Below are 27,562 nucleotides of genomic sequence, written 5' to 3' on the forward strand. Positions count from 1 at the left end.
GGGCGGGCCGGGGCCTGCGCTGGGCCTGGCGCTGAGGGGCGCGGCCCCGGCGCCTCAGACAGCGCGGCTGCGGAGCGGGACTCGCCATGTGCGGTGAGCGCCGGGCCGGGGGGAACGGCGGGGCCCGGGCCGGCCCCGAGCCGGCGGGAGGAGCCGCTCGGGCGGGCGCCGTGAGGCCGCGGCGCGGCCCGGGCCGGGCGGGGACAGAGGGCACCGCCGCCCCGGCTGTGGCGACGGGCGGCCCGGCCCCGTTATCCCGAATGCCGGCGCTGCGGGGCGGCTCGCACCGCGTTAGTGCCTTAAAGGGCGGATCGTCCGCAGACCGTCGGGGCTGTGGCGGCTCCGGCCCGGTGGCCCGGGCTGTGCGAGCCCGGCAGGCTCGGTTTGCGCCCTGCGCCGGTGCGGTGGGCTCGCTGCTGCCGGGACACCCCGCCCGGGCCCGGGGCAATCCCGCTGTGGATCCCGGGAGCCCCGGCTGGCACGGCAGCCCCGCTGCGCGGCGGGGACGGGTGGGAAGGGGCGCTCCCAGCCTGGCTCTGCTCCTATCGGAGTCACCACTCCCACTCTGCTGGGCTGGTTTTCAGGCGTTACAGCTCCCGATAATTTGTTTTCCGCGGGTCGCTCCGGGCTGGCTCGGTGTGGGCCGGGCACGGAGGGGCCGTGGGGCCGGCGGTGCCGGGACCGTGCCCCGAGCTCGGCCCAAGGCCGGGGTGAGCTCGGGCCAGGGCTGCTTCTGGTTCTCCTCTCTCCGCCGTGCCTTCCACCCTGCTTCCCATGGCACTACACCACCCTGCCTCGCCTTTTACACACAGCAATTTATGCTTTTATCCTTCCTCTTCCTATCCCATCGTCTTCGTGTTTTTCCATGTAAATTTATGCAACAGCGATCTGTTGGATTTTCCTGTTTCCTTTCCACGCTACCTCTTTTTTCCCCCCCTGTTTTTTTGTGTGCAAAATCATGCTCTCAGCGAGACTGTGGGTTTTACACTTAATGTGCAAGTTGCCATTTCTCTCATTGTTTTTGTGGGATGGAACCGGCATTGCCTTCAAGCTGTCAAGCTGTGGAGAATCAGTCAGGGACTCATACCTCAGCTCACATTTAACACCGTGTTAAAAGTACAAAGCAGAGCAAAGCTAAGAATAGAAAGGATAATTATTATTATAAATAGCTTGCTGCAAGAGCGGGGATGGTTTTGGTGCCTCGTGCTTGTCTTATTTGAAATGTGCAACATTTTGCTCTTTGTGTTTTTTGCAGTGATAAGCCCTGGAAACACGGGGCAGTTACTCAGTTGCGTTCAGGATTGAACCTGTTTTCCCCTCTTTGATACAAGTGAAGTTCTTGTTGGATATTGAAACATTTTAAGGAAAGAGTGAGAAAAGCATTAGGGGTTGTTGTCTCTTGCCCTGTTGCTCTGGGGTTCGGGGATGTATCCTGGGGTGAGAGTGGATTGTCTCTCCTCACCGAAGGGCTGCTGGTTTATCTGGAGCAGAGGGCTCTGATTTCCCAGGCCCAGGATCTGGTGTTGGTGTTTGAGCCCTCAGACACGACATTTCTGTCATGGAATTGTGAGTGGGGATGGATAAATGTGGCTTTATCCTGCCACGCTGCCTGGTGGGTGCCCATCCACGTCCACAGTTTTATCCAATTCACACAGAAGGGTAGTTGTTAAGATGAGTTTTGAAAGAAATAAATGTGACAGTGCTGCTATTGTTATCTGAATTCTCAGATACCTCAGTCTGTGACACTGAAGGGAGAGCTTCAGCAGCTGCCAGACTGGAATTATCAGCACAGTGTTTTCAGCATGATGTTCAGGTTTGTGACCTTACAAAATCCCATGGTCTGATGGGCTTATGCTGCTGGACAGGTAAAGGAAAGGAGCCTCAAAGTCCAGTGCCTTTGAACAGTGAATACTGTTTAGATGTGCTGGGGTTTGTTTGTAGTAGTGTCAGTGAAAAATAGGGTTTGTCTTGCTTTTGTGTTAGGCACTTGCAGTTTAAACACCTGGTTTAAACCCTGAGTTGGGTGTCCTTTGGTCCAAGTGCACCAAACCAGTTCAATGGCATCTGAAACAGTTCAGGAAACAGGTTTTTCAAGGTAGCCAGGCTCCATAGACAGTTCTGTAAATCAGTAAACCTGTCATATGCCATGTCTGGCTTTAATGACAAAAAGGGATTCTAGAATTTAGCTCCTGGATTGTAGAATTCAGGTCTTGGTTTACTGGTGATTGCTGAAGATAAAAATGGGTTTAGGAAAGACTTGGGTTTCTAGTTCTGGGGTTCCCTGTCTGCCAGTGGGGACATTCCACCTCTGTTACACCTGGCTGTAGCTGGTGTCTGCCTTGCAGTGCAGCATGGAGCTGTGGCCCAGAGGGAGTGCTTGGAATTGCTGCTCTGGTTGTTTCCTCTCCTGCCCTTTTTAGCTGCAGAGGGAGTTGTGTGCGTGGGCAGCGAGAGAAGTGTGAGAAGTGTCCAGTGGACAAATGTGGATCCCCAGGGAGTGGATGTTTTTCTGGTTTGCTTTTTTCCCAGCCTGGAGGTGATGAGTTGAGTGTCAGCTCTCCCCTGTGCAGCTCCCAAACATAACAATGACAGTGATCTTGTGCTCCTCAGGTTGGGCAGAAAAAGGGATGTTTTGGGACTCACACCTCCCTGAACTGCCAGGCAGCAGCAGCAGGAGCTCCTCCAATGGGGCTGAGCAGCAATTCTGGATAAAGGATTCCTTGGAATTGCCAGGTGAATGTACAAGGTCTGTGGAAATGAGTTAACAGTATTAGGAAAAGGAATCTGGAAGTAAACCCAGCCTGAAGTTTTTTATGCTTTTGTAGAAAAGGATTACAAGAAGCAATTCCTTCATGTACCTCGAGAAGATAATTTACTTGGAAGGTGTGATTCATTTAATTTACCTGGGAACATGCCATGAAATTAAGGAACCTGAGCTCCAAAAAAGTTCACAGGGAAAATAAAGTTGTCAGAAAAAGAAAAAGTGACTGTCAGCTTTAGAAATCAATAATGTCCATTTGTTGAAAATGTTATTCTGTTAAAATTACCCTCTTTATCGGGAATTCTTTACATAGCTGGTGTTAAGAAGGCCTAGGATTTGTGCTTGAGTATTAAAAATCAGCTCTGTGAGAGAGCTGAGTGTCAGGAGCAGCTGAATGCCTGTTCTGGTGGCTCCCCAGGTAAGGTGTTTAAGGCAAACCTGCAAGAAAGGAAATGTTTTATATTCGAGATTATATTGTTCAAAGTATTTCACTTGAGAGAAAGGCACAGAGAACTTATTACTGAGATAATTCAGTGATTCAAGAGTTGTCTGATAAGATGATGTGGTTTGAATTGGTCTTTCCAGACAGGGGTGTTGTGTTTCCTGAGGCTGCCAGGTAGGAATTCCTGCAGTGTCCTTGCTGCTCTCCCCTTGCAGCCGTGAATTCACAACTACAGCTCTGCACGAGGAGGAAGTTCCCAGGGCTGGCTTTTTGTGTCATGTGGATTTCACCTCCAACAATGCCAGCTCAGGGCTCGTCAAAGCAGAGTGATTAAATGTCATTATAGATCCTGGTGTTCTGGAGTGCTTCCTCTTGCTGGCTGGTTGTGCAGTGTTACAGAGGGCAGGTGTGACGTTGGTGCTGAGAGCATTGTGTGGAAGGGCGTCTAAATGTGCACTGAAACCAAAACTCCTTCCTTTTGTGTCTGCTGGGGACCTGAAACTCACGGTGGCTCTTTTGGGGAGCGTTCTGCTCAAAGTTTGTGCATTTTCAGCACCTGACATCCAGGCTGGTGGTGTACCCTGTGGGACCCTGATGGAACTCCTTGGGATTGCCTTGGAATTCCATCCAAACCAACATTTCCATCGAGTCCTTTCAAAGAACTGTCACTTTGATGGAGAAATTGTCATTTCTGAGAGGGTTTCTGACAAAGCTCTGTGCACTTGGTGTCTTTTCATGTCTTGGCTGTCAGTGATGTCTGTGTTGAGCCTTGGTTGTGGCAGGCAGAGCTGGGAGTGCAGCGGGAGCTTCCTGCAGGCACACAGAGGCTGTTGGAGTTGGAGCCTGGTGCTCACACCCAGCTTCCCCAGCTGTGATTTTGGTGTGAGATGATTCCCTTCTCCCCACACAGGCATCTTTGCTTACCTGAACTACCATGTTCCCCGGACGAGGCGGGAGATCCTGGAGACCCTCATCAAGGGGCTGCAGCGCCTGGAGTACCGGGGCTATGACTCTGCAGGTGCCTCCCTCTGAGCTCTTCTGGGAATTTGGCTTTTCTTGGAGGGGTTGGGAATGGTTTCTGCCACCTTCTGCTATTGAAGAAAGCTGTAACACAAACTGGATGTGCCTGTGGTCAGAGGTTTGGGTTAATTTCAATGTAAAGATTTTTAAAAGCATTCTTGATCTTTGGTGGTTTTTTTTTCCTGAGGCTTTAAAAATACTGACAAGGTGACAAAGGGAAAACTTAGTTCTGATCTAAGGGGTTTCTTGCCTTTATGTGGCAGGCCAGCTTTTGGAGAAAGGGCTCAGGAAGAATCAAAAAGGCCAGAATTTGTTTCCATAAAATGCTGTAATAACTTCTGCACTTGACCCTCTTTCCACTGTGGGGTTTAGGTGTGGGACTGGACGGTGGAAATGACAAAGACTGGGAAGCCAATGCTTGCAAAATCCACATTATCAAGCAGACGGGGAAAGTGAAGGCTCTGGATGAAGAGGTTCACAGTATGTATCTCCCTGTCCTCCTTTCCCTCCAAATGCCCTCTCACCTCTGTGTGTTTTGAATATCACCTGTTTTACCCAAACCCACGAATTTCCAAGTAACTTGTGTGTAAGGAGACAGAGTCCCGTGGTCCCTGAGGCCTGGTGAGACTCCCAGCCTGGCCTGGGGTGTGGACAACCCCTCAGGACTAAAACTTTGTGCTGCAGAGCAACAGGACATGGATCTGGACATCGAGTTTGACGTTCACCTGGGGATCGCCCACACGCGCTGGGCCACGCACGGGGAGCCCAACCCTGTCAACACCCACCCGCAGCGCTCCGACAAGAACAATGGTCAGTGCCTCCCTCAGCACCTGCGGCTCCCCAGCAGCTCCTGCAGCCTGGGGGAGAGCTTCTGCCCCCTCCATGTCCCGGCAGGGGTGGCTGGGCAGGCACTGGGGTCATTCAGGCCGGATGGAACAGCCGTGCTGCTGAGCCCGGTTGCGGTGAAGCCGCAGGGCTTGGGCTCAGGTTCCAGCCCGAGGGATGTTCCCCGCAGTGAGGGATCCCAGCAAGGGTTGGGGTGGGTTCCAGGGCTAGGATGGGTGTGTGGGCACAGAGAAAGGACGAGAAGACAGAAGGAAATGAGACTGAAGTGAGAATTTTTGTGGCAGCAGCAGCGTGCAGTTCTTTGCTCCCAGCAGGAGCTGCCAAGCGCTCAGGTGCCTCCAGAGGCTCTGCAGGGTTTGGGTAGCCCTGGGACCACCCGGGTCACTGTTATCCCCTATCATGCCAGGGGGGCAGAGCAGGGAATGGCACCAGGATGTGAAATGTGGGCCTGTCCCACAATCACATGAGTGGGCTCTGCTGCCAGGCTGGGGCTGGCACGGGGCTGAGCAGGGCATTTCCTCTGTCCCCAGAGTTCATCGTCATCCACAACGGCATCATCACCAACTACAAGGACCTGCAGAAATTCCTGGTGAGTGACCCCTGGGGGGTGAGACCCTCCCTCCTGTCCCACTCCCCTTTGCTCTCACACCCTTACACTCCTTTACTCACCGTCCTCCACTCCCCTCACTCTCCCACTCACTGCCCTCTCTTCCTCTCACAATTTAAAGGCAGCAAGGATGGAAGGAAAGTGTGAGGAGAAAAGGAAAAAAGAAAGGCAGGGAGGTAAAAGGAAGAGGAAAAGCAGAGCAAAGGATGGGAAAAAAAGAGGGAGAAAAGAGTGAGAACAACTGCAGTATGAAAAGGGAAAGGAAAGGAAAGGTAGGAAAAAGGAAAGGAAAGGTAGGAAAAAGGAAAGGAAAGGTAGGAAAAAGGAAAGGAAAGGTAGGAAAAAGGAAAGGAAAGGTAGGAAAAAGGAAAGGAAAGGTAGGAAAAAGGAAAGGAAAGGTAGGAGAAAGGAAAGGAAAGGTAGGAAAAAGGAAAGGAAAGGTAGGAAAAAGGAAAGGCAAGAAAAAAGAAGGAAAAGGAAAGATGAGGGAGGAAGGCAGGAGCAAAGAAAAAGAAAAGCATGAGAAAAAGGGAAGAAAAAGTTAAAGGCAAGGTGAAAGAAAGGGAGTGGTAAAAACAAAGAAAGGAAAGGTGGGAAGGAAAGAAAAGTGAGGAGGAAGGGAAGGAGGGCAAAGCAAGGGGGAAGAGGAGGCAGAGTCACCCACACAGACTGTCCCTGCAGGAGAGCAAGGGCTACGACTTCGAGTCGGAGACGGACACGGAGAGCATCGTCAAGCTGGTCAAGTACATGTACGACAACCGCGACAGCGACGACATCAGCTTCTCCACGCTGGTGGAGAGAGTCATCCAGCAGCTGGTAATGGGCACAGTGCCACCCACACACCCAAATAACCCCTGCCCCCAGTGCTGCAGGATGCTCTGGGCATGGCTTTGTCTCTCCTGCTCATCTCAGGATGAATGAACGTTCGGTTTCCTTGTCAGTGTTCATCTGGGAAATGTCTCAGTTCCTGGGCACAGCAGCACCTGGAGACTGCCAGCCCCTGGCTGGGGTGGTGGGAGTGGGGAGGGAGCTGGCCTGGGAGAGTCTGTGCTGCTTCCAGTCCTTTCCAAAGCTCCAGCCGGGATTGCTGCTGACCCCTGCTGGGAGCTGCTCCGTGGAGCCTCTGCCTCCACTGCCTGGTTGTGTGCGGGAGCAGGATCCACCACAGTTCACCTCTCACCCCGCAGCACCTGCATCAGCTGAGTTTTCACTGGTTTACCTGCCAGGAGCTGTTGTAGCAACAGGCCAAGAACTTGTGTTGCTGGCAGGTTGTGGCACCTCACCTGAGAAAACACCCTGAGGTTTTGGTGCTTCTTTTAGCAGATCTTTGCCTCTGTAGGTCCCCTCACTGCACCCTGAGCTAAGGCAGAACTCACCTGGATAACCAAGGGAGTCTGAGTGTCTCTCTGGAGCTTCAGGAGACTCATTCAGTGGTTGAGGAAGTGCTGCCAGGCTCAGGGGAGGGACATCCTTCCAGGATGGGGGGGCTGGGGTTACAGTTGGTTCTGGAAACATCTCTGAAACCTCTTTGGTGTCTCTTCTGCGTCCACAGAAACACAGGAACAGTTTCTGTGCTGGGAACACTGAAACAGTGGCCAGGTCTCAGCTGAAGGGATGAACAGTTTGTTTCTCTTGTTGCAGGAAGGTGCTTTTGCCCTTGTGTTCAAGAGTGTTCATTACCCTGGGCAGGCAGTTGGTACCAGGTGAGTGTTGTCATGGGGAGGAACATTCCTGCACCCTGTCTGTCACTTGTTTTTGTGCCCCCACGTTAGAAGACAGAGTAGAGATCATTCTCATCACACTGCATATGCTGGGGAGAGGGTTTGTTGTTTTTAATTTCCTTTCTCTTGTTTTCCATCTGTCATAACAGAAAGTTCCCAGAAATATTTTGGAAATTTCTTACTGACCAGCTGTACCTGGTCTGGACCAGCTTCATTCTGGTATCCTCTGCTTCTGATTTGAAAGGAGATGATTTTGCCTTTTCCTTTGTGCTTGCCCTTGTGGCAGCACTTGGCCAAATTCTCCACTTGGCCTGGAATTTGGGCCAGCCTCGTGTTCAGGTTTTCTATCCCACTTTTAAACACCAGCATCAGCTGGGGTGGTTTCAGCAGGGTTGAACTTCAGTGCCAACAGCTGTTTGTAGGTTTGTCCAGCGAGGGGCAGCTCCTGGCTCAGGTGTGCAGTGACTCTTGAGAAGTTTGTCTAACCCTGCTGCAGGTTCCTCACCTCCTCGTGTTCTTTACCCTGCAGTTCTTTCTGTGTTTGCTCTGGGGGGCTCTGGCTGTGCCCTGGTGCAGCTGAGCTGCTGCTGGGGGGCCCTTGGTGGGGGTGTGGGACAGCTGGGTGTCCCCAGGTGCCGAGGCTGTCCCTGTGTCCCTGCAGGCGAGGCAGCCCCTTGCTGATCGGCGTGCGCAGCGAGCACAAGCTCTCCACCGACCACATCCCCATCCTGTACCGCACAGGTGAGTGTGAGAGCTCCCCTGGGGCTGCAGGGCACGCAGCTGTGTGCTCTGAAACACAGCTGGAAATCACAAATCACGCCATTGTTAGAGGGGGTTTTTTAAAAAGCAAGTTTTTAACCATGTGTTCTGCCCACCTTGCACCTCAAGTTGGCCTCTAGTGTTGTTATCTAAACTTTAATGTCCAGTTATTGCAAGGAAAATACATCTTAGTATAGCCATGGAATGGCTTGGGTTGGAAGGGACCTTAAACCCCATCTTGTTCCAACCCCCCTGCTGTGGGCAGGGTCACCTTCCAGTGTCCCAGGGTGCTCCAAGCCCCATCCAGCCCCTTCCAGCCCCTTCCAGCCCCTTCCAGCCCCTTCCAGCCCCTTCCAGCTCCATCCAGCCCCTTCCAGCCCCTTCCAGCTCCATCCAGCCCCTTCCAGCCCCTTCCAGCTCCATCCAGCCCCTTCCAGCTCCATCCAGCCCCTTCCAGCTCCATCCAGCCCCTTCCAGCCCCTTCCAGCTCCATCCAGCCCCTTCCAGCTCCATCCAGCTCCATCCAGCCCCTTCCAGCTCCATCCAGCCCCTTCCAGCTCCTTCCAGCTCCATCCAGCCCCATCCAGCCCCTTCCAGCCCCTTCCAGCTCCATCCAGCCCAGCCTTGGACACTGCCATGGGTGTTGGAATAGCTCAGTATAATAAATTCAGCAGGACAGTTAAACTGAGGTCTCTGTTCTGCGTGTGGCACGTTGGCATTTGTGAGCCTGGTGGTTTTTCAAGAAGAAAGATGAGAGAGCTCTGCAGGCTGGAGCCTGGCACTGTCACAGACCTTGCCCCTGCCACCCCACGTCATTTGTAGAAGCTGTTACCCTTCGTGGGACAGTGGCTGTTCATGTTGTCTGTCCATCCTGCTCTCACACGTGTTCTGCCACCACAGACACCCTTGAAAATGAAAACTGGCTAAGAATTAATTACTCTGTAATTCCCTGTGGTCAGAGGGGTCTGAGCCTGTTCAGTCCCAGGGACCTGGACTTGTCTTCTGAGCAGTGCAGGGACCCAAGGAATTGCTGTCCTGCCCTGCTGCTTCCTAACAGTAGCTGCTGATCCCCTGCTGCAAGAACCAGTCCCAGAAGCTTTGCCTTTTGATTGGATGATTAGCAGAAATATTAGTGTGTTTATGCAGCACTGTATTATTTTACTGATTATCTCAAGTCTGGTTTGTTTTTTTTCCAATTGCACTTTCAGCCGTACAATCTATGGATCATTCTTTTGATGGAATATCCATAAAAATGGAGGAAGGTGCCTACCAGAGAAAAGCTAACACTTGAAATTTCAGACAAATCATCCAGTTCCTTAGGAGAGGAATCATAAATGGGGCCAAGATGCATTGTCTTTTTAATATGTGGTCATTGCTTTCCGTGTAGTGAAACACTTGGGAGAATCCAAATTCCTTCTTGATCAGAAACACCAGCAGCAACACACAGGAAAATCCACCCATCCCATTTCAAATACTGAGACCTAATGCTCAGCATATGTGCACAAACTGATGACAGTGCAGCTTGTACTGAGCGCTCCTGCAGCTCTGGCTACAGAAACCGTGAATTACTGTAAAAATAAAGCCCACTAAAGCAGGAGGCTGCTGCTTTAGTCCATTAATCCTAATGCCAGCACTGCCCAAAATTCCTTCTGGAGTTTGTGCTGTCAGAGCTGTGTCCTCCCCTGGGCACGGTGTGAGTCTGAGCTGCAGCCTCTGCTGGCAGCAGCGAGGTTGGCCCGAGGCTGGGACTTCCTTCCTTCCCCTGTTCATTTATCAGGGGGAACCATCTGTTACTCACTTGCAGGGCTTTAAAGGCCAGGCCATCACAGGATGGGGTGAACCAGGCTCACTTCTGAAGCAGGAGAACCTTTTGTGTCGGGGGAGGATCTGGTTGTTGGTGACTGGAAATAAATGGGATTCCTCCCTCAGTGGCCTCGGGCACTCCCTGGGTGAAATATCTGATTATATCTTGAAATACCTTGCTGGAGGAGAAGCAAACCTGGGTTTGCTGGGAGGTGAACGGTGTTCTCCCCCAGGAGCTGGTTTACCTGGCTCCAAACGTCAGGAGAGATTTTGTTTCCTCTTTCCCCAGTGTACCTCTCTCTGGATAAAGTGTTTGGAATAAAACTCCATAGCCAGGAAAAGCCCAGGGGCTCTCAGGTCCCTCAGCTCTCAGAGGCACTGAGGATTTTCTGAGAAACTGCCTCAGCTGCCCATTTTTACTGTACCTGGGTAAATCCTCCATTCTTTGGTGCAAAAGGGAAGAGATGAAAAGATTCCTTCTGTGTTGCTTCTAAATTGTAGTAAATGAGGTGTTGGTGCAGTAGAGCAGCAGTCAGATTATTTACAGATAAATGGACAACCCTTGGACAAATCCACAGATAAAATAAAAACCATAACTGGCTGATAATGCTCACTGGAAATACCCAACCCTTGGTAATTGGCAGTGCAAATGTGCACAGTGACCACCCTCCAGTGCAGAATCTGTCGTGCAGGAAAGCAATGCAACATCATAAAGCCAATGCAGGGAAACGCTCTATTTTGAGAAACCAAATTTGCATGTTCTGATCAGGGCTGGGTGCTTCTGTGGGGGAGTGGCCACTAACAGCTCTGCTCTGTCCTTCCTCAACACCAAATCAGTCTGTCCTGTAGCAACAACAAAGGCATTGCTTTTCCTCACTTGCTGACTTGAGAACTGGACTGGAAAGCTCTGAATCACAGGCTGGGTGATTCTTTTTCACCGAGTACCAACGTGAAAGCAGTATTTTTCCTTTACATTTTCATCTGCAGAAGTGTAAATCAGAACACCACGAGCTCTGCTTGCATCACTGAATCAGATCAGTGTCTAGTAGGTGAAACAACATCAGGATTATGGAATAAATATAGACTGGAGTAACTTGAGTGTTGCTGTTCTTCAGCAATAGTCCCATTTTGGGAGATAAGCTGATTAATCCACCCCCACCCTCCCCATAGCCTGCACAATGACTGGCAAATAACTTTGCTCGAGGCTGGTGCTGAGCAGTAGGTGTTGGGTGCCTCATCTGCATCCCTGATGAGCTTCACCACTGAGAAGCAGTTTGGAGGAGGAGGAGGAGGATGAGACAGAATTGGGAATTACCAGAGTACTCCAGAAAGGCTCCTTGGTGAAATACTCAGCTTCTAGGACAGAGTTTTCCAAAGCTGACTCTCAGTCCTGTGGCCTCCAGCAGCCCTGGATGCTTCCCTGGCAGCAGCACAGGTCTGATTTTCTGATCAGGGTGAGGTGGTTGTGTTTGGTAGTGCAGGAACAAAGCCAAGCTCTTAATCCCAGATTTCCTGAGCTGTGTCTGAGCAGTGAGCTCAGCCAGCCAGAAATAGGTTTGGGTTCCACCTGTGGTGCTCAGGAGAGCAGGATGGGCACGCTGGTGGCAGCTCTGAAGGAACTTCCCCAGAGCTGAGAGCAACAGACAAAGAAAGAGCAATGCTTCTCCATTTCTGGGGGCTCAGGAGACTCTCCTAAAGGGATCAACAGGGCAGGGTTAATGGGGAAATGTGGCTGCTCATAAGGCACCTTCAGTTCTCTGCAAGGGGAGCCACACAAAATTATGATTTGGATTTTTTTTTCCCCTGATCCTTTCCTCTAAACTTTGAACTGCACTAATAATTCACTTGCAGACTTACTAAAGAGTAATAAAACTCTTGCAACACAAGTTCCTTTTGCTGTGCCCACCTGCAGGCATGAAAATAGTGCTTCATGTTGGTACTGTGCCTTGGGGCCTGCTGCTGGGTGTCACCTGTGCCCAGGTGTGGCACCTGTGCCCAGGTGTGGCACCAGGCAGCCCCTGACCCTCCTGTCTCCTAGGGAAAGACAAGAAGGGAAGCTGCAACCTGTCCCGAGTGGACAGCACCACCTGCCTCTTCCCCGTGGAGGAGAAAGCTGTGGAATATTACTTTGCCTCTGATGCCAGGTAGGGTTTTCCAGGATGCAGAAATATCCTGTTTAAAGCTCTCTGGAACAAGAGGTGGGGGGAGGCTGTGGTTGCTTTGTGAGTAAAGTAAATTATGTGCACGTGGCCATTGCTTTATAAACACTGACCAAAGCAGAGTTGTTGTTAAAGTAATGAACACTGGCTTTGGAATAGAGTGTTAATAGGAAACCTGAGAGGGTACTGACCTAAATCAGCAGGACAGATGCTAATTGTGAGGAGAACTGTGTTGATTCTCCAGTGATCTCTGCACACACGCAGTTCCTTCATCATCAGAGGTGACATGCTGTAATCCCAGAGGGGTGAGGACAGGCCAGCTTGGCAGCAGCCTTAGCAGAGTTTTTGGAACTCTCTGGTTTGAGAGAAATGAGTGTTTGCTCCAGTAAAAATACTGCTGTGGCTGACTTGTGCAGCTCTTTCCATCAGAGGAGACTGTCAGCACAGCCTGATGTGTTGTTCTGCTTTTGGAGCTTTTCACTGACACTCGAGGGAGTGCTGCTGAGCAGATCTTGGGTGCCTTAACAGGGGACAGAGCTGTTTTTACAGCTGGATTTACAGCTGGGCAAAGTGAGGGACAGGGGAGAAGCAAGGGAGGAACCTTTCTCTGTGTCTGAGCAGCCTGTGTGCCGGGGCAAAGCCCCGACCTCGTGGCTCCAGGCAGATCCCACTGCTGCACACGCTGAGCAATTCAGAGCTTCTCCTTAAAGCAGGCCCTGAAATTAATGGTGAGCCAGGTGGAAAAAACCCAGTTCCGTTGGCAGGGTGGAAACGCCACGGGTCCGGCCGGATTTTAAAGGACGAGGCAATTCCTCGGCTGCAGGTGGGCTGAGAGGAAGGGCTGCAGCTCCCCAGAGCAGGGTGTGATGTCCCCTGTGTCCCCACAGCGCTGTCATCGAGCACACCAACCGTGTCATTTTCCTGGAGGATGATGACGTGGCGGCCGTGGTGGACGGGCGTCTGTCCATCCACCGCGTCAAGCGCACGGCCGGCGACCACCCGGGCCGGGCTGTGCAGACCCTGCAGATGGAGCTGCAGCAGATCATGAAGGGTGAGAGCTCCTGGGGGCACCTGGGAGGCACCTGGGAGAACCTTGGGGGCATCTGGGGGCACCTGGGAGGCACCTGGGAGAACCTGGGAGAACCTTGGGGGCACCTGGGGGTACCTGGGGAGCGCCTGGGAGCACCTTGGGGGCACCTGGGGGCATCTGGGAGCACCTTGGGAGCACCTTGGGGCATCTGGGGGTACCTGGGGAGCGCCTGGGAGCACCTGGGAGCACCTTGGGGGCACCTGGGAGCACCTTGGGGGCACCTGGGAGAATCTGGGGGCACCTGGGAGAACCTGGAAGCACCTGGGGGCACCTGGGAGCACCTGGGAGAACCCTGGGGGTACCTGGGAGCACGGGTGCTGTGGCAGGGTACGGGGGGCTGGGGTCACCTGCTGCCATCCCTGCCCCAAGCCTGCTCCTCCAGTCTGGAGCATCTCCAGGGACAGAGGTGCCACAGCCTGTATCACCCTGGTGGGGAAAAGAGTCCTTTCACGTAATGGCACTTTCCCTCCAGTCACTGACACCCCACTGAGGAGAGCTGTGGGGCTGGGGATTTTGCCTCCTGCTTGGAGCCCATCTGGTTTTTCCAAGACTGATCCCTCTCACAAACCTGCCAGTCTGGATCTGCCCTTCAACTGACACCTTCCAGAAACTCGAATCGAGCTCTCATCATGAGCAGATGTTTTGGCAGAGAAAGAAGTATCAGTTAAATAATCTTTGGCTGCTCCAAGCTTTTCCCTACATGCCCAGGAAAAATGGCAGTTAGCAGGAGGTAATTTAAAATTTTAAGTTACCAGGAGGTAAAGTGTTCTAATCTGTTTTCTGTCTTTCTTCACAGGAAACTTCAGCTCATTCATGCAGAAGGAAATATTTGAACAGCCAGAATCTGTTGTTAACACCATGAGAGGAAGGGTCAACTTTGATGACTACACTGGTAATTGAACTTGTGCCTCCCTGACTTGTGACAGCTCAGTGTCCAGCAGTTACCCAGGGTGGAAGTGGGAGGTGGAAACCTGGCTGGTGTGAGATGAAATGTGTGTCAGAGTGCCTCCAGAATTCCACCAAGGTCCCATTTTATCACGTTTTCTTGCCTGGTGGATGATGGAGAGGGTGAAATGCTGTTAACAGCAGCAATCTTGGGAACTCCTACCTGGCCACCCTGATTTTGCTCTCTGATCTTGCCCACAGTGAACCTGGGTGGGCTGAAGGATCACATCAAGGAGATCCAGAGGTGTCGGCGCTTGATCCTCATTGCCTGTGGCACAAGTTACCACGCAGGAGTGGCAGTGAGTGCTGGGCTCTGGGGCCTGGGCTGGGCTCAGGGCCACGATCAGAGAGTGGGGTGGGCTGCAGGGACCTTGAAGCCCATCCAGTGCCACCCCAGCCATGGCAGGGACACTTTTCCTGTCCCAGGCTGCTCCCAGCCCCGTCCAACCTGCCCTTGGACACTTCCAGGGATCCACAGCTGCTCTGGGCACCTGTGCCAGGGCCTGCCCACCCTCCCAGGGAAGAGTTCTGTCCTAATAATCTCATCTAAGTCTTCCCTTTCTCAGTTTACAGCCATTCCCCTTTGTCCTGCCACTCCATCCCTTGTCCAGCTCTCTTGGAGCCCCTTTAGGCCCTGGGAGAGCCCCTGAGCTCTCCCTGGAGAGTGTCTGGAGTGTGCCAAGCAGATTAAGGATTGATTTCAGGTTAGGGATTGATTCTTAACCTTAATCAGGTGAAGTGCACACGGGTGAGTGAAGGAGGGCCCTTGTGAAAGCTGTAAACACCAGACTCAGCTCACAGCAGCAGCAGCAGGAAATAAAAACTGATGAACCTGAACGTAGGGAAGTGGTTCCTGTGACTTCCATGGCTGAGGAAGGCCTTGGACAACAAAAGCTGCTGTGTTAAAGAAGGCAGCTGGCAGGGGAGGGACGATGCAGGAGCAGAATGCAAACACTGCAGCAAGGCAGGGGCTGCCAGGAGCCAGTGGGACCCAGGCTTGGTGGTTGGAGTTCCTCAGGACACCCAGCATTACATAATTGATATCCAGGGTTATATAATAAGTGAGACTTGCTTAAGAGAAATCTCCATTTGAGGGAGGAGCTGGCCTCACAGGCTGCTGCTGGTGCCAGGGCAAGCTTGCTTCTCACAGGGGTTGCTGGTGACTGAGGGTGGGCAACACTGAGTAATTAAAGTATAATCCAGCATTAATTTTCACATGGGGTTTTAACAGTCATATTTTCCAGCCTGTGGCAGCTGGAAAGGTTTTTATTGTGCAAACACTTGGTTTTATAAACATGATGTAATGTCTCCTTGCCCCTCCCTGTGCCAGACCCGGCAGGTGCTGGAGGAGCTGACGGAGTTACCTGTGATGGTGGAGCTGGCCAGTGACTTCCTGGACAGGAACACCCCGGTGTTCAGGGACGACGTCTGCTTCTTCCTCAGCCAGTCAGGTACAGCCCCCTCCCCAAAACCCAGGGAGCAGCAGGGTTTGGTGTGCTGATGGGAGGGAAAACACTGATTCCAGGGGTGGGAGCACCAGGGAGGTTCTGCTCCCTCCCTCTGCAGGGCTCCTGTGGCTCACAGGAGTTTTGTTTCCTTTCCCTGCATCAATCAAAGGCTGCAGAGTGCTGCTGAGCTCAGGGTGCAGGCAGCTCCACAGCTCCTTTGGAACAGTTGGAGTTCTCTAGTTAAAGCACCACCATATGGTGGATTGGAGCCACAGAAGAAATGAAATTCTCAGGCATGAATAACAAAAAATCCAACTAACTTGGAAAGGAGTAGGAGATAAAAGGTACACTGAGGCATAAAAAATGTACATGAGGTATTTCAAGGACAACTGCCATGCAAAACAACATTTTCTCCCCTTAGCTGTATTTCAGGTTTTCATGACTGATCTTCAGCTGTGACACTAAACCCAGTCAGTTCCTTTATCTCCACTTATCTCCACTTTATCTCTTCTTCCTTTTGGGGAACAATTCAATTTGGGGAACAATTTTTTCCTCTCAGCACCAAGTGTCTCAGAATTTCCTCTCTGTGGGGGCTCAGGGTCAGGTTCTCCCTGGGGTTTTTGAAGGCAGGTTTTTGTTCTGGTCTACCAGGGAACACTCCTGGGGGCACACCAGGGGCTCCATCTTCCCCTGAAGTGTTGGACGTGGCAAACTAAGAAAAACAAGCCCAGGTTCCAGGAAAATCTTATCAGGCAGCGATGAGGGGCTGTGCTGGGGGAGTTTGTGCATTTCCCACCCTCAGTGGCAGCACTCAGCTCCCATCCCCGTGCTCTCTGTGCTCCAGGGGAGACAGCAGACACCCTGATGTGCCTTCGCTACTGCAAGGAGAGGGGAGCCCTGACCGTGGGCATCACCAACACCGTGGGCAGCTCCATCTCGCGCGAGACCGACTGCGGCGTGCACATCAACGCGGGCCCCGAGATCGGCGTGGCCAGCACCAAGGTGAGGCTCAGACACAGCCCTCCCTGCTGGGATCTGCTGTTCCTGCCTCTGGAAACACCCCTGTGACAGCACCCCCTCTTTACCTGCTGCTTGTGCAGCTACAGACCTGCAGCACCCTGCGGGCTCCCTGTCCTGGAGCTTGCAGAGGGCTTTTATTTGGATAAAAAATGAAATCATGCAAGGAAGCTGCATTAAACATTGAAAATGAGTGGGTGTCAGAGGGAAGGATTCCCCAAGAGGCCAGAATTCTCTTTGCCATTGTCTCGAGGTGCAGGCTCAGTTTAAACTAAGAGGAGAAAGGAAATTAGCAGACAAGATCATGGAAACTTTGTCTGCGTGTAACTCCCTCACTGGCTCTGCTTTACCAAAGAAAATGGGATATTAAAACTCTACTTTTAACAACTGGGGGAATGGTCTTTTACAGAAACCTACCATTTGTGTCCAGGTAACAGGGTTATTCTGGCTGTGTGAGATACAGTATAAAATAACTTACTTTGCTGAAGTGACTGCATGGTGAAATCTGCTTTGGTTTAGTTATATTTAAAGGCGAGATGATGTCAATCTGTTACATAAATTCAGCCAAAAACCACATTTGAGTTTAATAGTTCATTGGGGAATTTGATCATGGAAAATTCATGAGTCTCTTACAAGAAACTCTTGAACGAGCTGTTTGTCCCTGTTGTTTTCATATGGCCAGCAGTTACAGTTTGGATATAAATGACATTTTTTCTCTGATGATGTGGGGAGTTACCAAAGCTGTGCATATATGAAATAAGAACATGAAAAGTTTCTGTCCTGAGCTTGCCCAGAACTTCCTTTTGAGAATATTCTGATCAGCCCAGGCATGTTAATGTGGCTGCTGTGCAGTTCTGCAGCCTGCAGCTGCACAGAGCAGAGCAGCTCCCCCTCCCCAGCAGGCTCCTCCAGGCCCTGGAACTGCAGCTTTTCTGCATTCCTTCAGAGCCATTTCAGTCTCCAGTGCAGCCACGTGGGAGTTTGTGTGGTCATGGTTTAGGAACAGACAAAAACACTCCACACCTTGATCCTGTGCATGGCTTCAGTGCCAGGCTGCCCCCCAAACCCTTTCCATAACTCCTGGCCTGAGAGGCCAAACTGCAGCTGCTGTTTCAGCATCCCCGCGAGCTGAGCTGCCCTGGTGTGAGCCCTCTGTGCAGGGGTTCCCCCCAAAGGCAGCTCTTGCAGACAGGGGAGGAGTTCAGGAGAGTCTGTTCTTGAAGAAGGGAGCTGGGAAATCACAGCTGCCTTTGTGTTCCCTGAGGGTGGTCCAGAAAAATCCCAGCTGGAATGTTCGTGGGCTCCCAGCAAACATCTCCATCAGCGCCCTGCTGCTCTCCAGCGTTCTCAGGAGTCACTCACAGTGAAGGAGGACCTGGGCATGGTCACAAAATAGGGTTTGGCAGTCCCCAGGGAATCTTGGAATATAAAACCTCGGTTGTGTGTGAATCTCCTGGAGTTTGAGTTGATCATTGTGCTGAGATCTGCCCAAGCGAGCCCACGTTCATTTCTGCTGCTAACTTGGGATGAAAGCTGCCACTTGGTGTCACACTGAGAGCAGAGACACAGCTGGGCTGAGGATTTGAGTGTCTGGTGCAGCAGTGACGTTTCTCTGTGCCCCACACCAGGCCTACACCAGCCAGTTCGTGTCCCTGGTGATGTTTGCCCTGATGATGTGTGACGACAGGATCTCCATGCAGGAGCGGCGCAAGGAGATCATGCGGGGGCTGAAGGGGCTGCCAGGTGAGACCCTGGGCAGGGGCAGCTCAGCAGGGAGGGGCTGGGGGGGTCAGGAGGGTGGCAGGGCCGTCACAGTTCCTTGTGGCCACGTTCCCTCAGGTGTCTCCTGGCCACCAGCCCGGAGCAGTGAAGCTGTGAGCCCAGGCTGTGTGAGTGAGTGGGGTGTGAGGCACACACGTGAGCACACTCAACCTGGGCTCTCCCCCTTCCCTCTAGACTTGATTAAAGAAGTGCTGAGCATGGATGATGAGATCCAGAAGCTGGCCACAGAGCTGTACCACCAGAAGTCTGTCCTCATCATGGGACGTGGCTACCACTACGCCACGTGTCTGGAGGGAGCCTTGGTAAGGTTTCTTTATTTAAAGCTGGCTCAGACACAGCCACAGAGCTCAGACCTCGGCACAGGGAGCAACACCTGGCTCCAGGTGCAGCTCTGCTGTGTTGGGCAGCACGGGGTTAAACGCAGGGCCCTGGCACAGGGTGCCCAGAGAAGCTGTGGCTGCCCTGGGTCCCTGGCAGTGCCCAAGGCTGGGTTGGACAGGGCTTGGAGCAGCCTGGGACAGTGGAAGGTGCCCAGTGGGACTGGATGGGCTCTCAAGGTCCCTTCCAGCCCAAACTGGGCCATGATTACAAATATCTAAAAGTCACTGTGACATTGCTGAGGCTGCTGCTGGAAGTTTCCCACCTCCCAGCCTGCAGTGGCTTGGAAGGGTGTTATTTTATCCACTGGGAATGCTTTACTGGACAAACTGGGCACCCTAACAAGTGGAAAACGGAGCATTTACTTTCCAAACCCATCTAGTGCAGTTCTTGCATTTGAGGATTCCCGGTGTTCTCATGGCTGTCCTTGCTGTGCCTCTGCCTGCCCAGGCAGGCTGGGAGCGTGGCTGTGGGCAACTTCTGAGGGCTGTGGTGGCTGTGGGCAACTTCTGAGGGCTGTGGTGGCTTGGTGGCAACTTCTGAGGGCTGTGGTGGCTCGGTGGCAACTTCTGAGGGCTGTGGTGGCTTGGTGGCACAGCTGGAAGCGTTGGTGGCTGCAAACAGCCCAGCCCTGCTCGGATCTGGGTTTTTGGCCTGACTCCTCTGCGTCTGAGAAGAGCCAGAACTGAGTTTTTACCAAGTGCAAGAATTGACAGAGATGCTTAAAAAAAACATCACAAGGTTGCTCAAAGTTTGATGAATTCTTTTCTGCCCCTCTAGAAAATTAAAGAAATCACCTACATGCACTCGGAAGGCATCCTGGCCGGGGAGCTGAAGCACGGCCCCCTGGCCCTGGTGGACAAGCTCATGCCTGTGATCATGATCATCATGAGAGACCACACCTATGCCAAGTGCCAGAACGCTCTCCAGCAGGTCATTGCACGGCAGGTGAGGGCCTGGGAGGTCTGCAGTGCACCAGAGGTGATGCTTCTGACAGAAAAGCATTTCACAGACAGCCAGGCTGTTCACTGTGGTGTCACTGTCCACGTGTGAGCTCAGTGAATGCTGTGGTCATTCCAGCAGCAGTTTTTGCAGCAATTGCAGAAGCCTGGCATGGTCTGGTTAACCCTTAAACGCCCCACAGGGCTGCCCAGGGGATGTGAAGCTGTTTGCTTCTAAATTAAGTCATAAATTTTGCCACTGGCGCTCAGCACAGAAGCGAGAGAAGAACCTTCCACACATCGGCTTTCCTTCAGCCTTCCCCTCTGTTGCAGGGCCGGCCTGTGGTGATCTGTGACAAGGAGGACATCGAGACCATCAAGAACAACAAGAGAACAATCAAAGTTCCCCACTCAGTGGACTGTCTGCAGGGGATCCTGAGCGTGATCCCCCTCCAGCTGCTGGCCTTCCACCTGGCCGTGCTCAGGGGCTATGATGTGAGTACCAACCCTTCTCCCTGCACTCCTGGCTGCTGCTGCTGCTGCTGCAAGGCTCGGGGGGTTGGCTGTGCCCTGCTGGAGCTGCTGAGTGCTCGGGGGGTTGGCTGTGCTCTGCTGGAGCTGCTGAGTGCCCGGGGCCAGCGGTGGCCAGGGCACAGCTGGGAGCAGGCCCAGCACACGTGGCTGGGGCTGGTGCAGCTGAGCTGGGACGTGTCTCTGTGCTCTGTAGGAGCAGCCAGGCTGTGCTGGGGAGCTAAAGGGAAGGTGGCAGTCCTCAGAAGGGTGTTTGGTGTTGGCTGTTTGATCTTAACACAGACACTGGCCTGGTATCAGTGACCTCTGAGCGCTGGAACAACGTGGACTAAAGGGACTCGCTCCTTAGTTCTGACAGAAGTGTTGTAACTTTAATTAAGGTTGTGGACTCTTTTCTGCACTGATTGTTCTAAATTAATGTGAGAACATGTTGGATTGTTTTCAGTTGAAAGACAGAGCAGACATTCCACACATCACAAAGTTATACACAAACAAACCAAGTGTGTAAATACTCACCAGCCTGTTCTTTCTCCTCCCTCTCTGCAGGTTGATTTTCCAAGAAATCTGGCCAAGTCCGTAACTGTAGAGTGAAAGATCATCTGACTCATAGGGGCAAAGGGGAATTAAATGAAAGACTTTTTTTGGTACCAAAATAACTCGATTTTAAAGCCCCCTAGGTAAATCTTATTTTGGTAAATTGTTGTTTGTGTATAAGATCACCATAATTCCATTACATTAGTGATTGTCCAATCGATTCCACACGCTATGTCGACAGCTCTGGGTTTTTTTTGATCAATAGACTTCCATGGAAGATGTTAAAAGGTTTTCCTTAAAGATTGCTGAGTCTTCTAGGTAAGGGGCCCTCCACTTTCCTCTGAGCTGATGTCATTGTCTCTTACCCCTTGTGGCTCATTCCAGTCACTGACGAGAAACCTCTGAAGGAACTGGCAGTGCCCTGCCATGCTCCCAGCAGGACACCAGAACACACAGCTGGAGCAGCAGCTGCTCCTGCTCATGCTTGTGCAGATATTTTATCAGTGAATGAAGCTGCAGGCAAGCCTTTGGGGTAAATTCCTGCCTCAGGTGCAAAAGGGAATTCAGCTGAGCTCACCAGGGCACTGCCAGGGAGGTGATGCTGCTGCAGAAGGGTTTGAGCTGTGCCAAAAACAGAGCAAGTGACAATCTCGGTGCTGTGGGACCCAGCTGGGGCTGGGAGCTCTGGGCTGTGGCCAAAGGAGTGACCAGAGCTCGCTCTGAGCTGCTGCTGCTGCTGCTGCTGGTGTTTGGGGCTTTTTAAAACAAGTGGAAGTTTTCCTGTGCTGAGGATTTTCCCCTTGAACTGAACCTGAGTGACCCAGCTGTGCACACACCTGAAGGGGATAAAAAGGCTCCATAAACATGGCAGAAATAAATACCTTGGTAATATTTCTGTAACAAGCTTGAGGAGAATCAAAAATGACACAGGAAATAGAACTTCAGAACTGAAAACCTGACTTTTTCAGAGTCATCAAAGGGCAGTTGTGATGTATTTCCCAATGTGAAAAGGTGAATTTCCTCCCATCCTGCTGGGTTTTGAATTAGCTTTACACAGGCACTGTCAAACCATGCCACAAGGTACAAAACGGTGCTGGTGAATATTCCAGGTCATTCACTGCCCCTGAAAAATGGCTTTAGCAAATGCAGTGCTTGGGGACTGCCCAGTGCCCTGTCAGCCCCTGGCACAGGGGACCACAGCTGCCCTGAGCAAGCTATTCCCAAATTCTGTGGCCATTCTGCTTTGTATAAACCCACAGGAACTATTTCACTTCAGTTCAGTGTCAGCTGGAGGCTCAGTTTCACGATGAGAATGAAATGCTGCGTGCCTGGAAGCAGCCTCTCAAAGCCAGTGTGTGTGTTTATTAATCTGTCATCTGCAGATTTCATTGATGAACACCTTGTGCTGCCAGTGTCTGTTTAAGAACAAAGTAGGAAATGCTGCATTTTAGTTCAGCCAGTGCTGTGTGTGAGGCCTGGGGCAGCTGTGCCTCTGCCTAAACGTGACCTGCAGCCCTTCCTGCTTCACTGGAGGATGGTGATTGTCCTGAAGGGGAAAACAAGGCTTGTGCAATGCTCACAGGTGGGGGACAGCTCCTCCTCCTCCTCCTCCTCCTCCTCCTCCTCCTCCTCCTCCCCCAGCAGCTTTGCTCAAGAGCCCCTGTGCAGGGCTGGCTGCAGGCTGGGCTCCCCTGGCTGCACAGGGATGTGCAGTGTCCATCCTCTGTTCTCAGAACAGAATCCCACCTCAAACAGCCCCTCAGGGGAATTGTGGAACTCCCTTTTCCTGCAGCCAGCGCTGCTTTTACCCTGCCTTGCACCGAGGGCAGGGGGCAAACACCCCCTGAGCACGAGCTGCTGCTCAATCCAGGTCTGTTAGTGCAGGCTGTTTGTGGAAGTTGTGCACAAAGAGGACCAAAGAGCAGGAGGCTGAGTTAGAAATGCCCAGTCTGGCAGTGCAGCTCGTGCTGGGTTTGCTGTGCCACACAAATCCTCGTTCCTCGTAGCTGGAGGCACTGGTGGGCCAGGGGAGCAGGCAGTGCCAGCCCTGCTCCTGCCTGGAGTGTCAAACCCTGCCTGCTGCAGGGAGCCTGGGGGATGCTGAGGGCTCAGCCTCACAGGATGCTCTGGAGCACACCTGCATGAAGAATTCCTCTGCTGAGTGTGGCAGGGAACCCGTTCAGCATCTCGTTGTTGTTGTTGTTGTTGTTGCCACGCAGTGTGAAGTGAGAATGTACAAAGGACTCTTTTTAGCTTTCCTTACCTCATTCTGTCCACGTGTTGCATTTCCATGAACAGATGATGTTTCTCTTTTCCTTAGAAAACTCTTAGGATGTCTCGTGGTATTTATTAACAGCCAGTCAGTCTTCTGCTCTCCCAAATGAATGTTTTGCTTACTGAGCCAGTGAAATTCTCTCCTTCCTCACTGAGGTGTTGAAAAACTCAGTAGCCCTTTCTCTAAAACTGAGCCACAGGTAAATACAAAATACAGATCAAGGCCTTTGCCATCTGGAATAGCAGCTTCTATTCCTGCCTGCTTTGGTTCATTTGGTGTAACCTCCTCACCTGCAGAGACTCAGAGGGGAGCCCTGAGCTCTTGGGGGGGTTTGAATTACCAAATTAAATTTAATTACCAAATTTTAATTACCAAAGACTCAGCCCAGCACACGTCTCTGCCCAGACAGATTCCGCACACGTGGAAATTGAGCTGCACATGCAATATGCTGCAGACAGAAAGGTTTTTTCCCCTCCCTGGCTCTCACAGAAGGGCTGTGGGCAGTTTTTTCCCCAGATTTGTCACCAGAGCCCATCAGTGCCTGGGCAGGGCCATCTCCTGGGTGAGGTGGGGACACCCTGTGCTGGGTCAGGCTCAACCCCCCGTGCTGAGAGAGCCAAAAATCACCCAGAGCATTTCCCAGCCTCGTGGGATGGAGCTCGTGGGCCTCACACAGAACCCCCAGCCTGGAGCCTTGAGCCCGGCCCAGACACAGAGGGGTGCTTGAGCTGCAGAGGGAAGCCTTCAAAGGCACAAATCAAACCCACACCAGAGCAGAACTGGCCCTGGCTGTCCCCAGGAGTCCCTGATGCCACAAGCAAGGTGGCTGTGTTGGATGGAGGGACTGAAGCAGCTTCAGTAGCACACTGGTGTTTAGCTGATTTTAGATCCTACCTGAATGTACCAAGCTTGCCTCAAAGCAGGAGTCCCTTCTCTTCACCAGAAGCAGGAAGAAGAAACAGAAGTATTTGGGTTGAAAACAAAAAAAAAAACAAACAAAAAAAAAACAAAAAGAAAGAAAACTATTTGCCTTCAATTCAGTTTCTGTAAATAGACATTTGAGTGGCAAACCCACATTTCCTCCCTTGTAGATTCTCTGCTGTAAATATCCAGCTGGCTTGGGTTCTGGGGACCAGACTGTACCGTGTTTCTGTCGTGTGCTGTATGCAGAAGATGTCTTACTTTGTCTGTTCTATAATTTGGGTTTTGTCTCTTTGCTTACTTCTTTTGTATCTCACCCTTTGAATAAAATCAAGTGCCCTACATGAAACAAATGGAATTACTGGTCTTTAGTTAAATCCATGGAGAACAGGCAAGCCCTGTGGAAGTTAGGGGCTGGATGAACAAAGCAGAAAACCCCAGGGCTTAACTCGCCCTTTCCTGAGCAGTGAGGCTGTTTTCAGTCAGAGATTCATTTTTCATATTTCACCTGCCCTTTCCTGATTCCCATGGTCCTCACAGATTCCTGTGGACAGGAACAGGACAAACAGGGAGTGCAGGGCCCCGGGCACAGCCCTGAGCTGGGCACAGCCCTGAGCTGGGCACAGCTCGGCTCCCCAGGGCTCTGGGACCTTGTGCAGGACAGGGCCAGCACAGGAGGCCTGGCCAGAGCCAGGGGAGCTCAGCCAGGGCTCTTTGTTCAGGGCTAAATCACAAATCAGCAAAGCCCAGCTGCAGCAAATGGCAGCAATGGGCAAATCTGGAGAGCAGCTGGGCCCTCCCAGTGCCTCATTCCCTGTGTTCCTGCATTCCCTGTGTTCCTGCATTCCCTGTGTTCCTGCATTCCCTCCCAGTGCCTCATTCCCTGTGTTCCTGCATTCCCTCCCAGTGCCTCATTCCCTGTGTTCCTGCATTCCCTGTGTTCCTGCATTCCCTCCCAGTGCCTCATTCCCTGTGTTCCTGCATTCCCTGTGTTCCTGCATTCCCTGTGTTCCTGCATTCCCTCTGGTCCTGCATTCCCTGTGTTCCTGCATTCCCTCCCAGCTCCTCTCATTCCCCCAGCTCCTCATTCCCTGTTCCTGCATTCCCTGTGTTCCTGCATTCCCTCCCAGCTCCTCTCATTCCCCCAGCTCCTCATTCCCTCTCTCCTGCACCAGGAGGGGATGGCTGGAGCCTCCTGGGCAGGGTGGACAGCCCAGCCCAGCTCCACGTCCCCAGCAGGGAGGGCAGGGGACACCCAGGAGCTGCAGGGGTGGCACAGCCTGTCCTGTCCATGAGCAGGGAGCCTCCGGGCAGGATTTTGGCTGCCTCCCCTCCCTGGATCCTTCTGGGGCTGGGCAGGACGCTGGGGCTGCGAGGGGGACACGGGCAAACCCCAGGGATGTACCCAGAGCCAGCCTCCAGCGCATGGAAAAGGCAGCTGGAGCCACAAAAGCTCCTCCCCAGCAGGAGAGCAGCACAGACAGAGCCCCTGTGCTCTGCAGGACTCACATTCCTGCTGGCATTCCCTGCAGCAGCTCCTTTCCCCAGCCCTGCAAGTGCTGCCAGTGGAAATTCTGCTGTGCCCAGCCCAGGGGGGCCTGAGGGAGCTGCCCCAGCCAGGACAGGAGGGACAGGGTGACCCCCAGGACAGGACAGGAGGGACAGGGTGACCCCCAGGACAGGAGGGACAGGGTGACCCAGCACAGGACAGGAGGGACAGGGTGACCCCCAGGACAGGACAGGAGGGACAGGGTGACCCCCAGGACAGGAGGGACAGGGTGACCCCCAGGACAGGACAGGAGGGACAGGGTGACCCCCAGGACAGGAGGGACAGGGTGACCCCCAGGACAGGACAGGAGGGACAGGGTGACCCCCAGGACAGGACAGGAGGGACAGGGTGACCCCCAGGACAGGAGGGACAGGGTGACCCCCAGGACAGGACAGGAGGGACAGGGTGACCCCCAGGACAGGACAGGAGGGACAGGGTGACCCTCAGGACAGGACAGGAGGGACAGGGTGACCCCCAGGACAGGAGGGACAGGGTGACCCAGCACAGGACAGGAGGGACAGGGTGACCTAGGACAGGACAGGAGGGACAGGGTGACCCCCAGGACAGGACAGGAGGGACAGGGTGACCCCCAGCCCCGGCCTGAGCCTCAGGCACTGCCCGCTGGAATTCAGGGGGGTTTTGGGGACTGCACAAATCTGGGAAGGATGCACACAGCAAAAATCCCAAAGCACGGGAGGGCCAGGCCTGTGTGACCCAGGGAATGTGTGTGACAGCCCCTGCTGACAGGGAATGGTCGCTCTCATCCTCCTCCTCCTCCCCAGCTGAGCCCCCACAGCCACGTCCCCTCCCTCGGGCCCTCAGACACAGCCTGAAGTGTTGGATGGGCTGAGTTCCTCTGGGCATGGATGGGGTGGCTCAAAGGTGGCCCACAGGACCCAGCCAGGCCAGCCAGGGGCTGTGGTTTCCATGGCTGCCTGTCCCTGTCCAGGTGGATCATTCCCTCTCCAGGTGGATCATTCCCTGTTGAGTGGATCATTCCCTCTCCAGGTGGATCATTCCCTGTCCAGGGGGATCATTCCCTGTCCAGGGGGATCATTCCCTGTCCAGGGGGATCATTCCCTCTCCAGGTGGATCATTCCCTGTCCAGGTGGATCATTCCCTGTCCAGGGGGATCATTCCCTGTTGAGTGGATCATTCCCTGTCCAGGGGGATCATTCCCTCTCCAGGTGGATCATTCCCTGTCCAGGTGGATCATTCCCTGTCCAGGTGGATCATTCCCTGTCCAGGGGGATCATTCCCTGTTGAGTGGATCATTCCCTGTCCAGGTGGATCATTCCCTCTCCAGGTGGATCATTCCCTGTTGAGTGGATCATTCCCTCTCCAGGTGGATCATTCCCTGTCCAGGGGGATCATTCCCTCTCCAGGTGGATCATTCCCTGTCCAGGTGGATCATTCCCTCTCCAGGTGGATCATTCCCTCTCCAGGTGGATCATTCCCTGTTGAGTGGATCATTCCCTCTCCAGGTGGATCATTCCCTCTCCAGGTGGATCATTCCCTGTTCAGGTGGATCATTCCCTGTCCAGGTGGATCATTCCCTGTGCTCAGGGCTGTTGTTTTTATGGCTGCCTGTCCCTTTTGCAGGTCGATCGCATCGCTGCCTCCAGAGACTGAGCACCAGCACCGTCCCCGGAGCCTCGAGGAGCAGGAGCCAGGGGTGAGAGGGGACAGCCAGACCCTGCCTGGGGGTGACAGTGTCTCCAGGGTGACACTGGCCCTGGGGTGGCACTGGCCCTGGGGTGGCACCATTCCAGGGTGATGCCATCCCTGACGTGACACCAGCCTGAGGGTGACAGTGGCACTGAGGTGACACCAGCCCGAGGGTGACAGTGGCACTGGGGTGACACCAGCCCGAGAGTGACAGTGGCACTGGGGTGACACCAGCCCAAGGGTGACACCAGCCCGAGGGTGACAGTGGCACTGAGGTGACACCAGCCCGAGGGTGACAGTGGCACTGAGGTGAACAGCTCAGGAAACCCCGACAGGCACACGGACACTGCTGTAACCACCCCAAA

At 53.0% G+C, this 27,562-nt stretch overlaps 1 protein-coding gene across 3 annotated transcripts; it reads left to right on the top strand.

The window, feature by feature from the left end:
- GFPT1 (glutamine--fructose-6-phosphate transaminase 1) lies at positions 1-27,562 on the top strand. 3 transcript variants are annotated; one of them, XM_088068319.1, is made up of 20 exons: positions 1-93; positions 4,114-4,221; positions 4,596-4,703; positions 4,908-5,033; positions 5,600-5,658; positions 6,358-6,492; positions 7,318-7,379; positions 8,059-8,138; positions 9,365-9,418; positions 11,998-12,103; positions 13,006-13,169; positions 14,005-14,100; positions 14,355-14,452; positions 15,484-15,604; positions 16,446-16,603; positions 18,247-18,361; positions 18,575-18,702; positions 19,559-19,726; positions 20,053-20,214; positions 27,132-27,562. In XM_088068319.1, the coding sequence occupies exons 1-20, from the start codon at positions 87-89 to the stop codon at positions 27,159-27,161; spliced, it is 2,085 nt and encodes a 694-aa protein (XP_087924445.1). In that variant the 5' UTR covers positions 1-86; the 3' UTR covers positions 27,162-27,562. The 3 variants fall into 3 exon arrangements, with proteins under 3 accessions (XP_087924445.1, XP_087924444.1, XP_005532980.1); XM_088068318.1 differs by lacking the exon at positions 27,132-27,562 and adding an exon at positions 20,797-24,333; XM_005532923.3 differs by lacking the exons at positions 9,365-9,418; positions 27,132-27,562 and adding an exon at positions 20,797-24,333.

The sequence above is a fragment of the Pseudopodoces humilis genome, chromosome 30, assembly GCF_049639895.1.
Source record: "Pseudopodoces humilis isolate 2021_Gansu_Grassland_sample_001 chromosome 30, ASM4963989v1, whole genome shotgun sequence".
Taxonomy (NCBI): Eukaryota; Metazoa; Chordata; class Aves; order Passeriformes; family Paridae; genus Pseudopodoces; species Pseudopodoces humilis.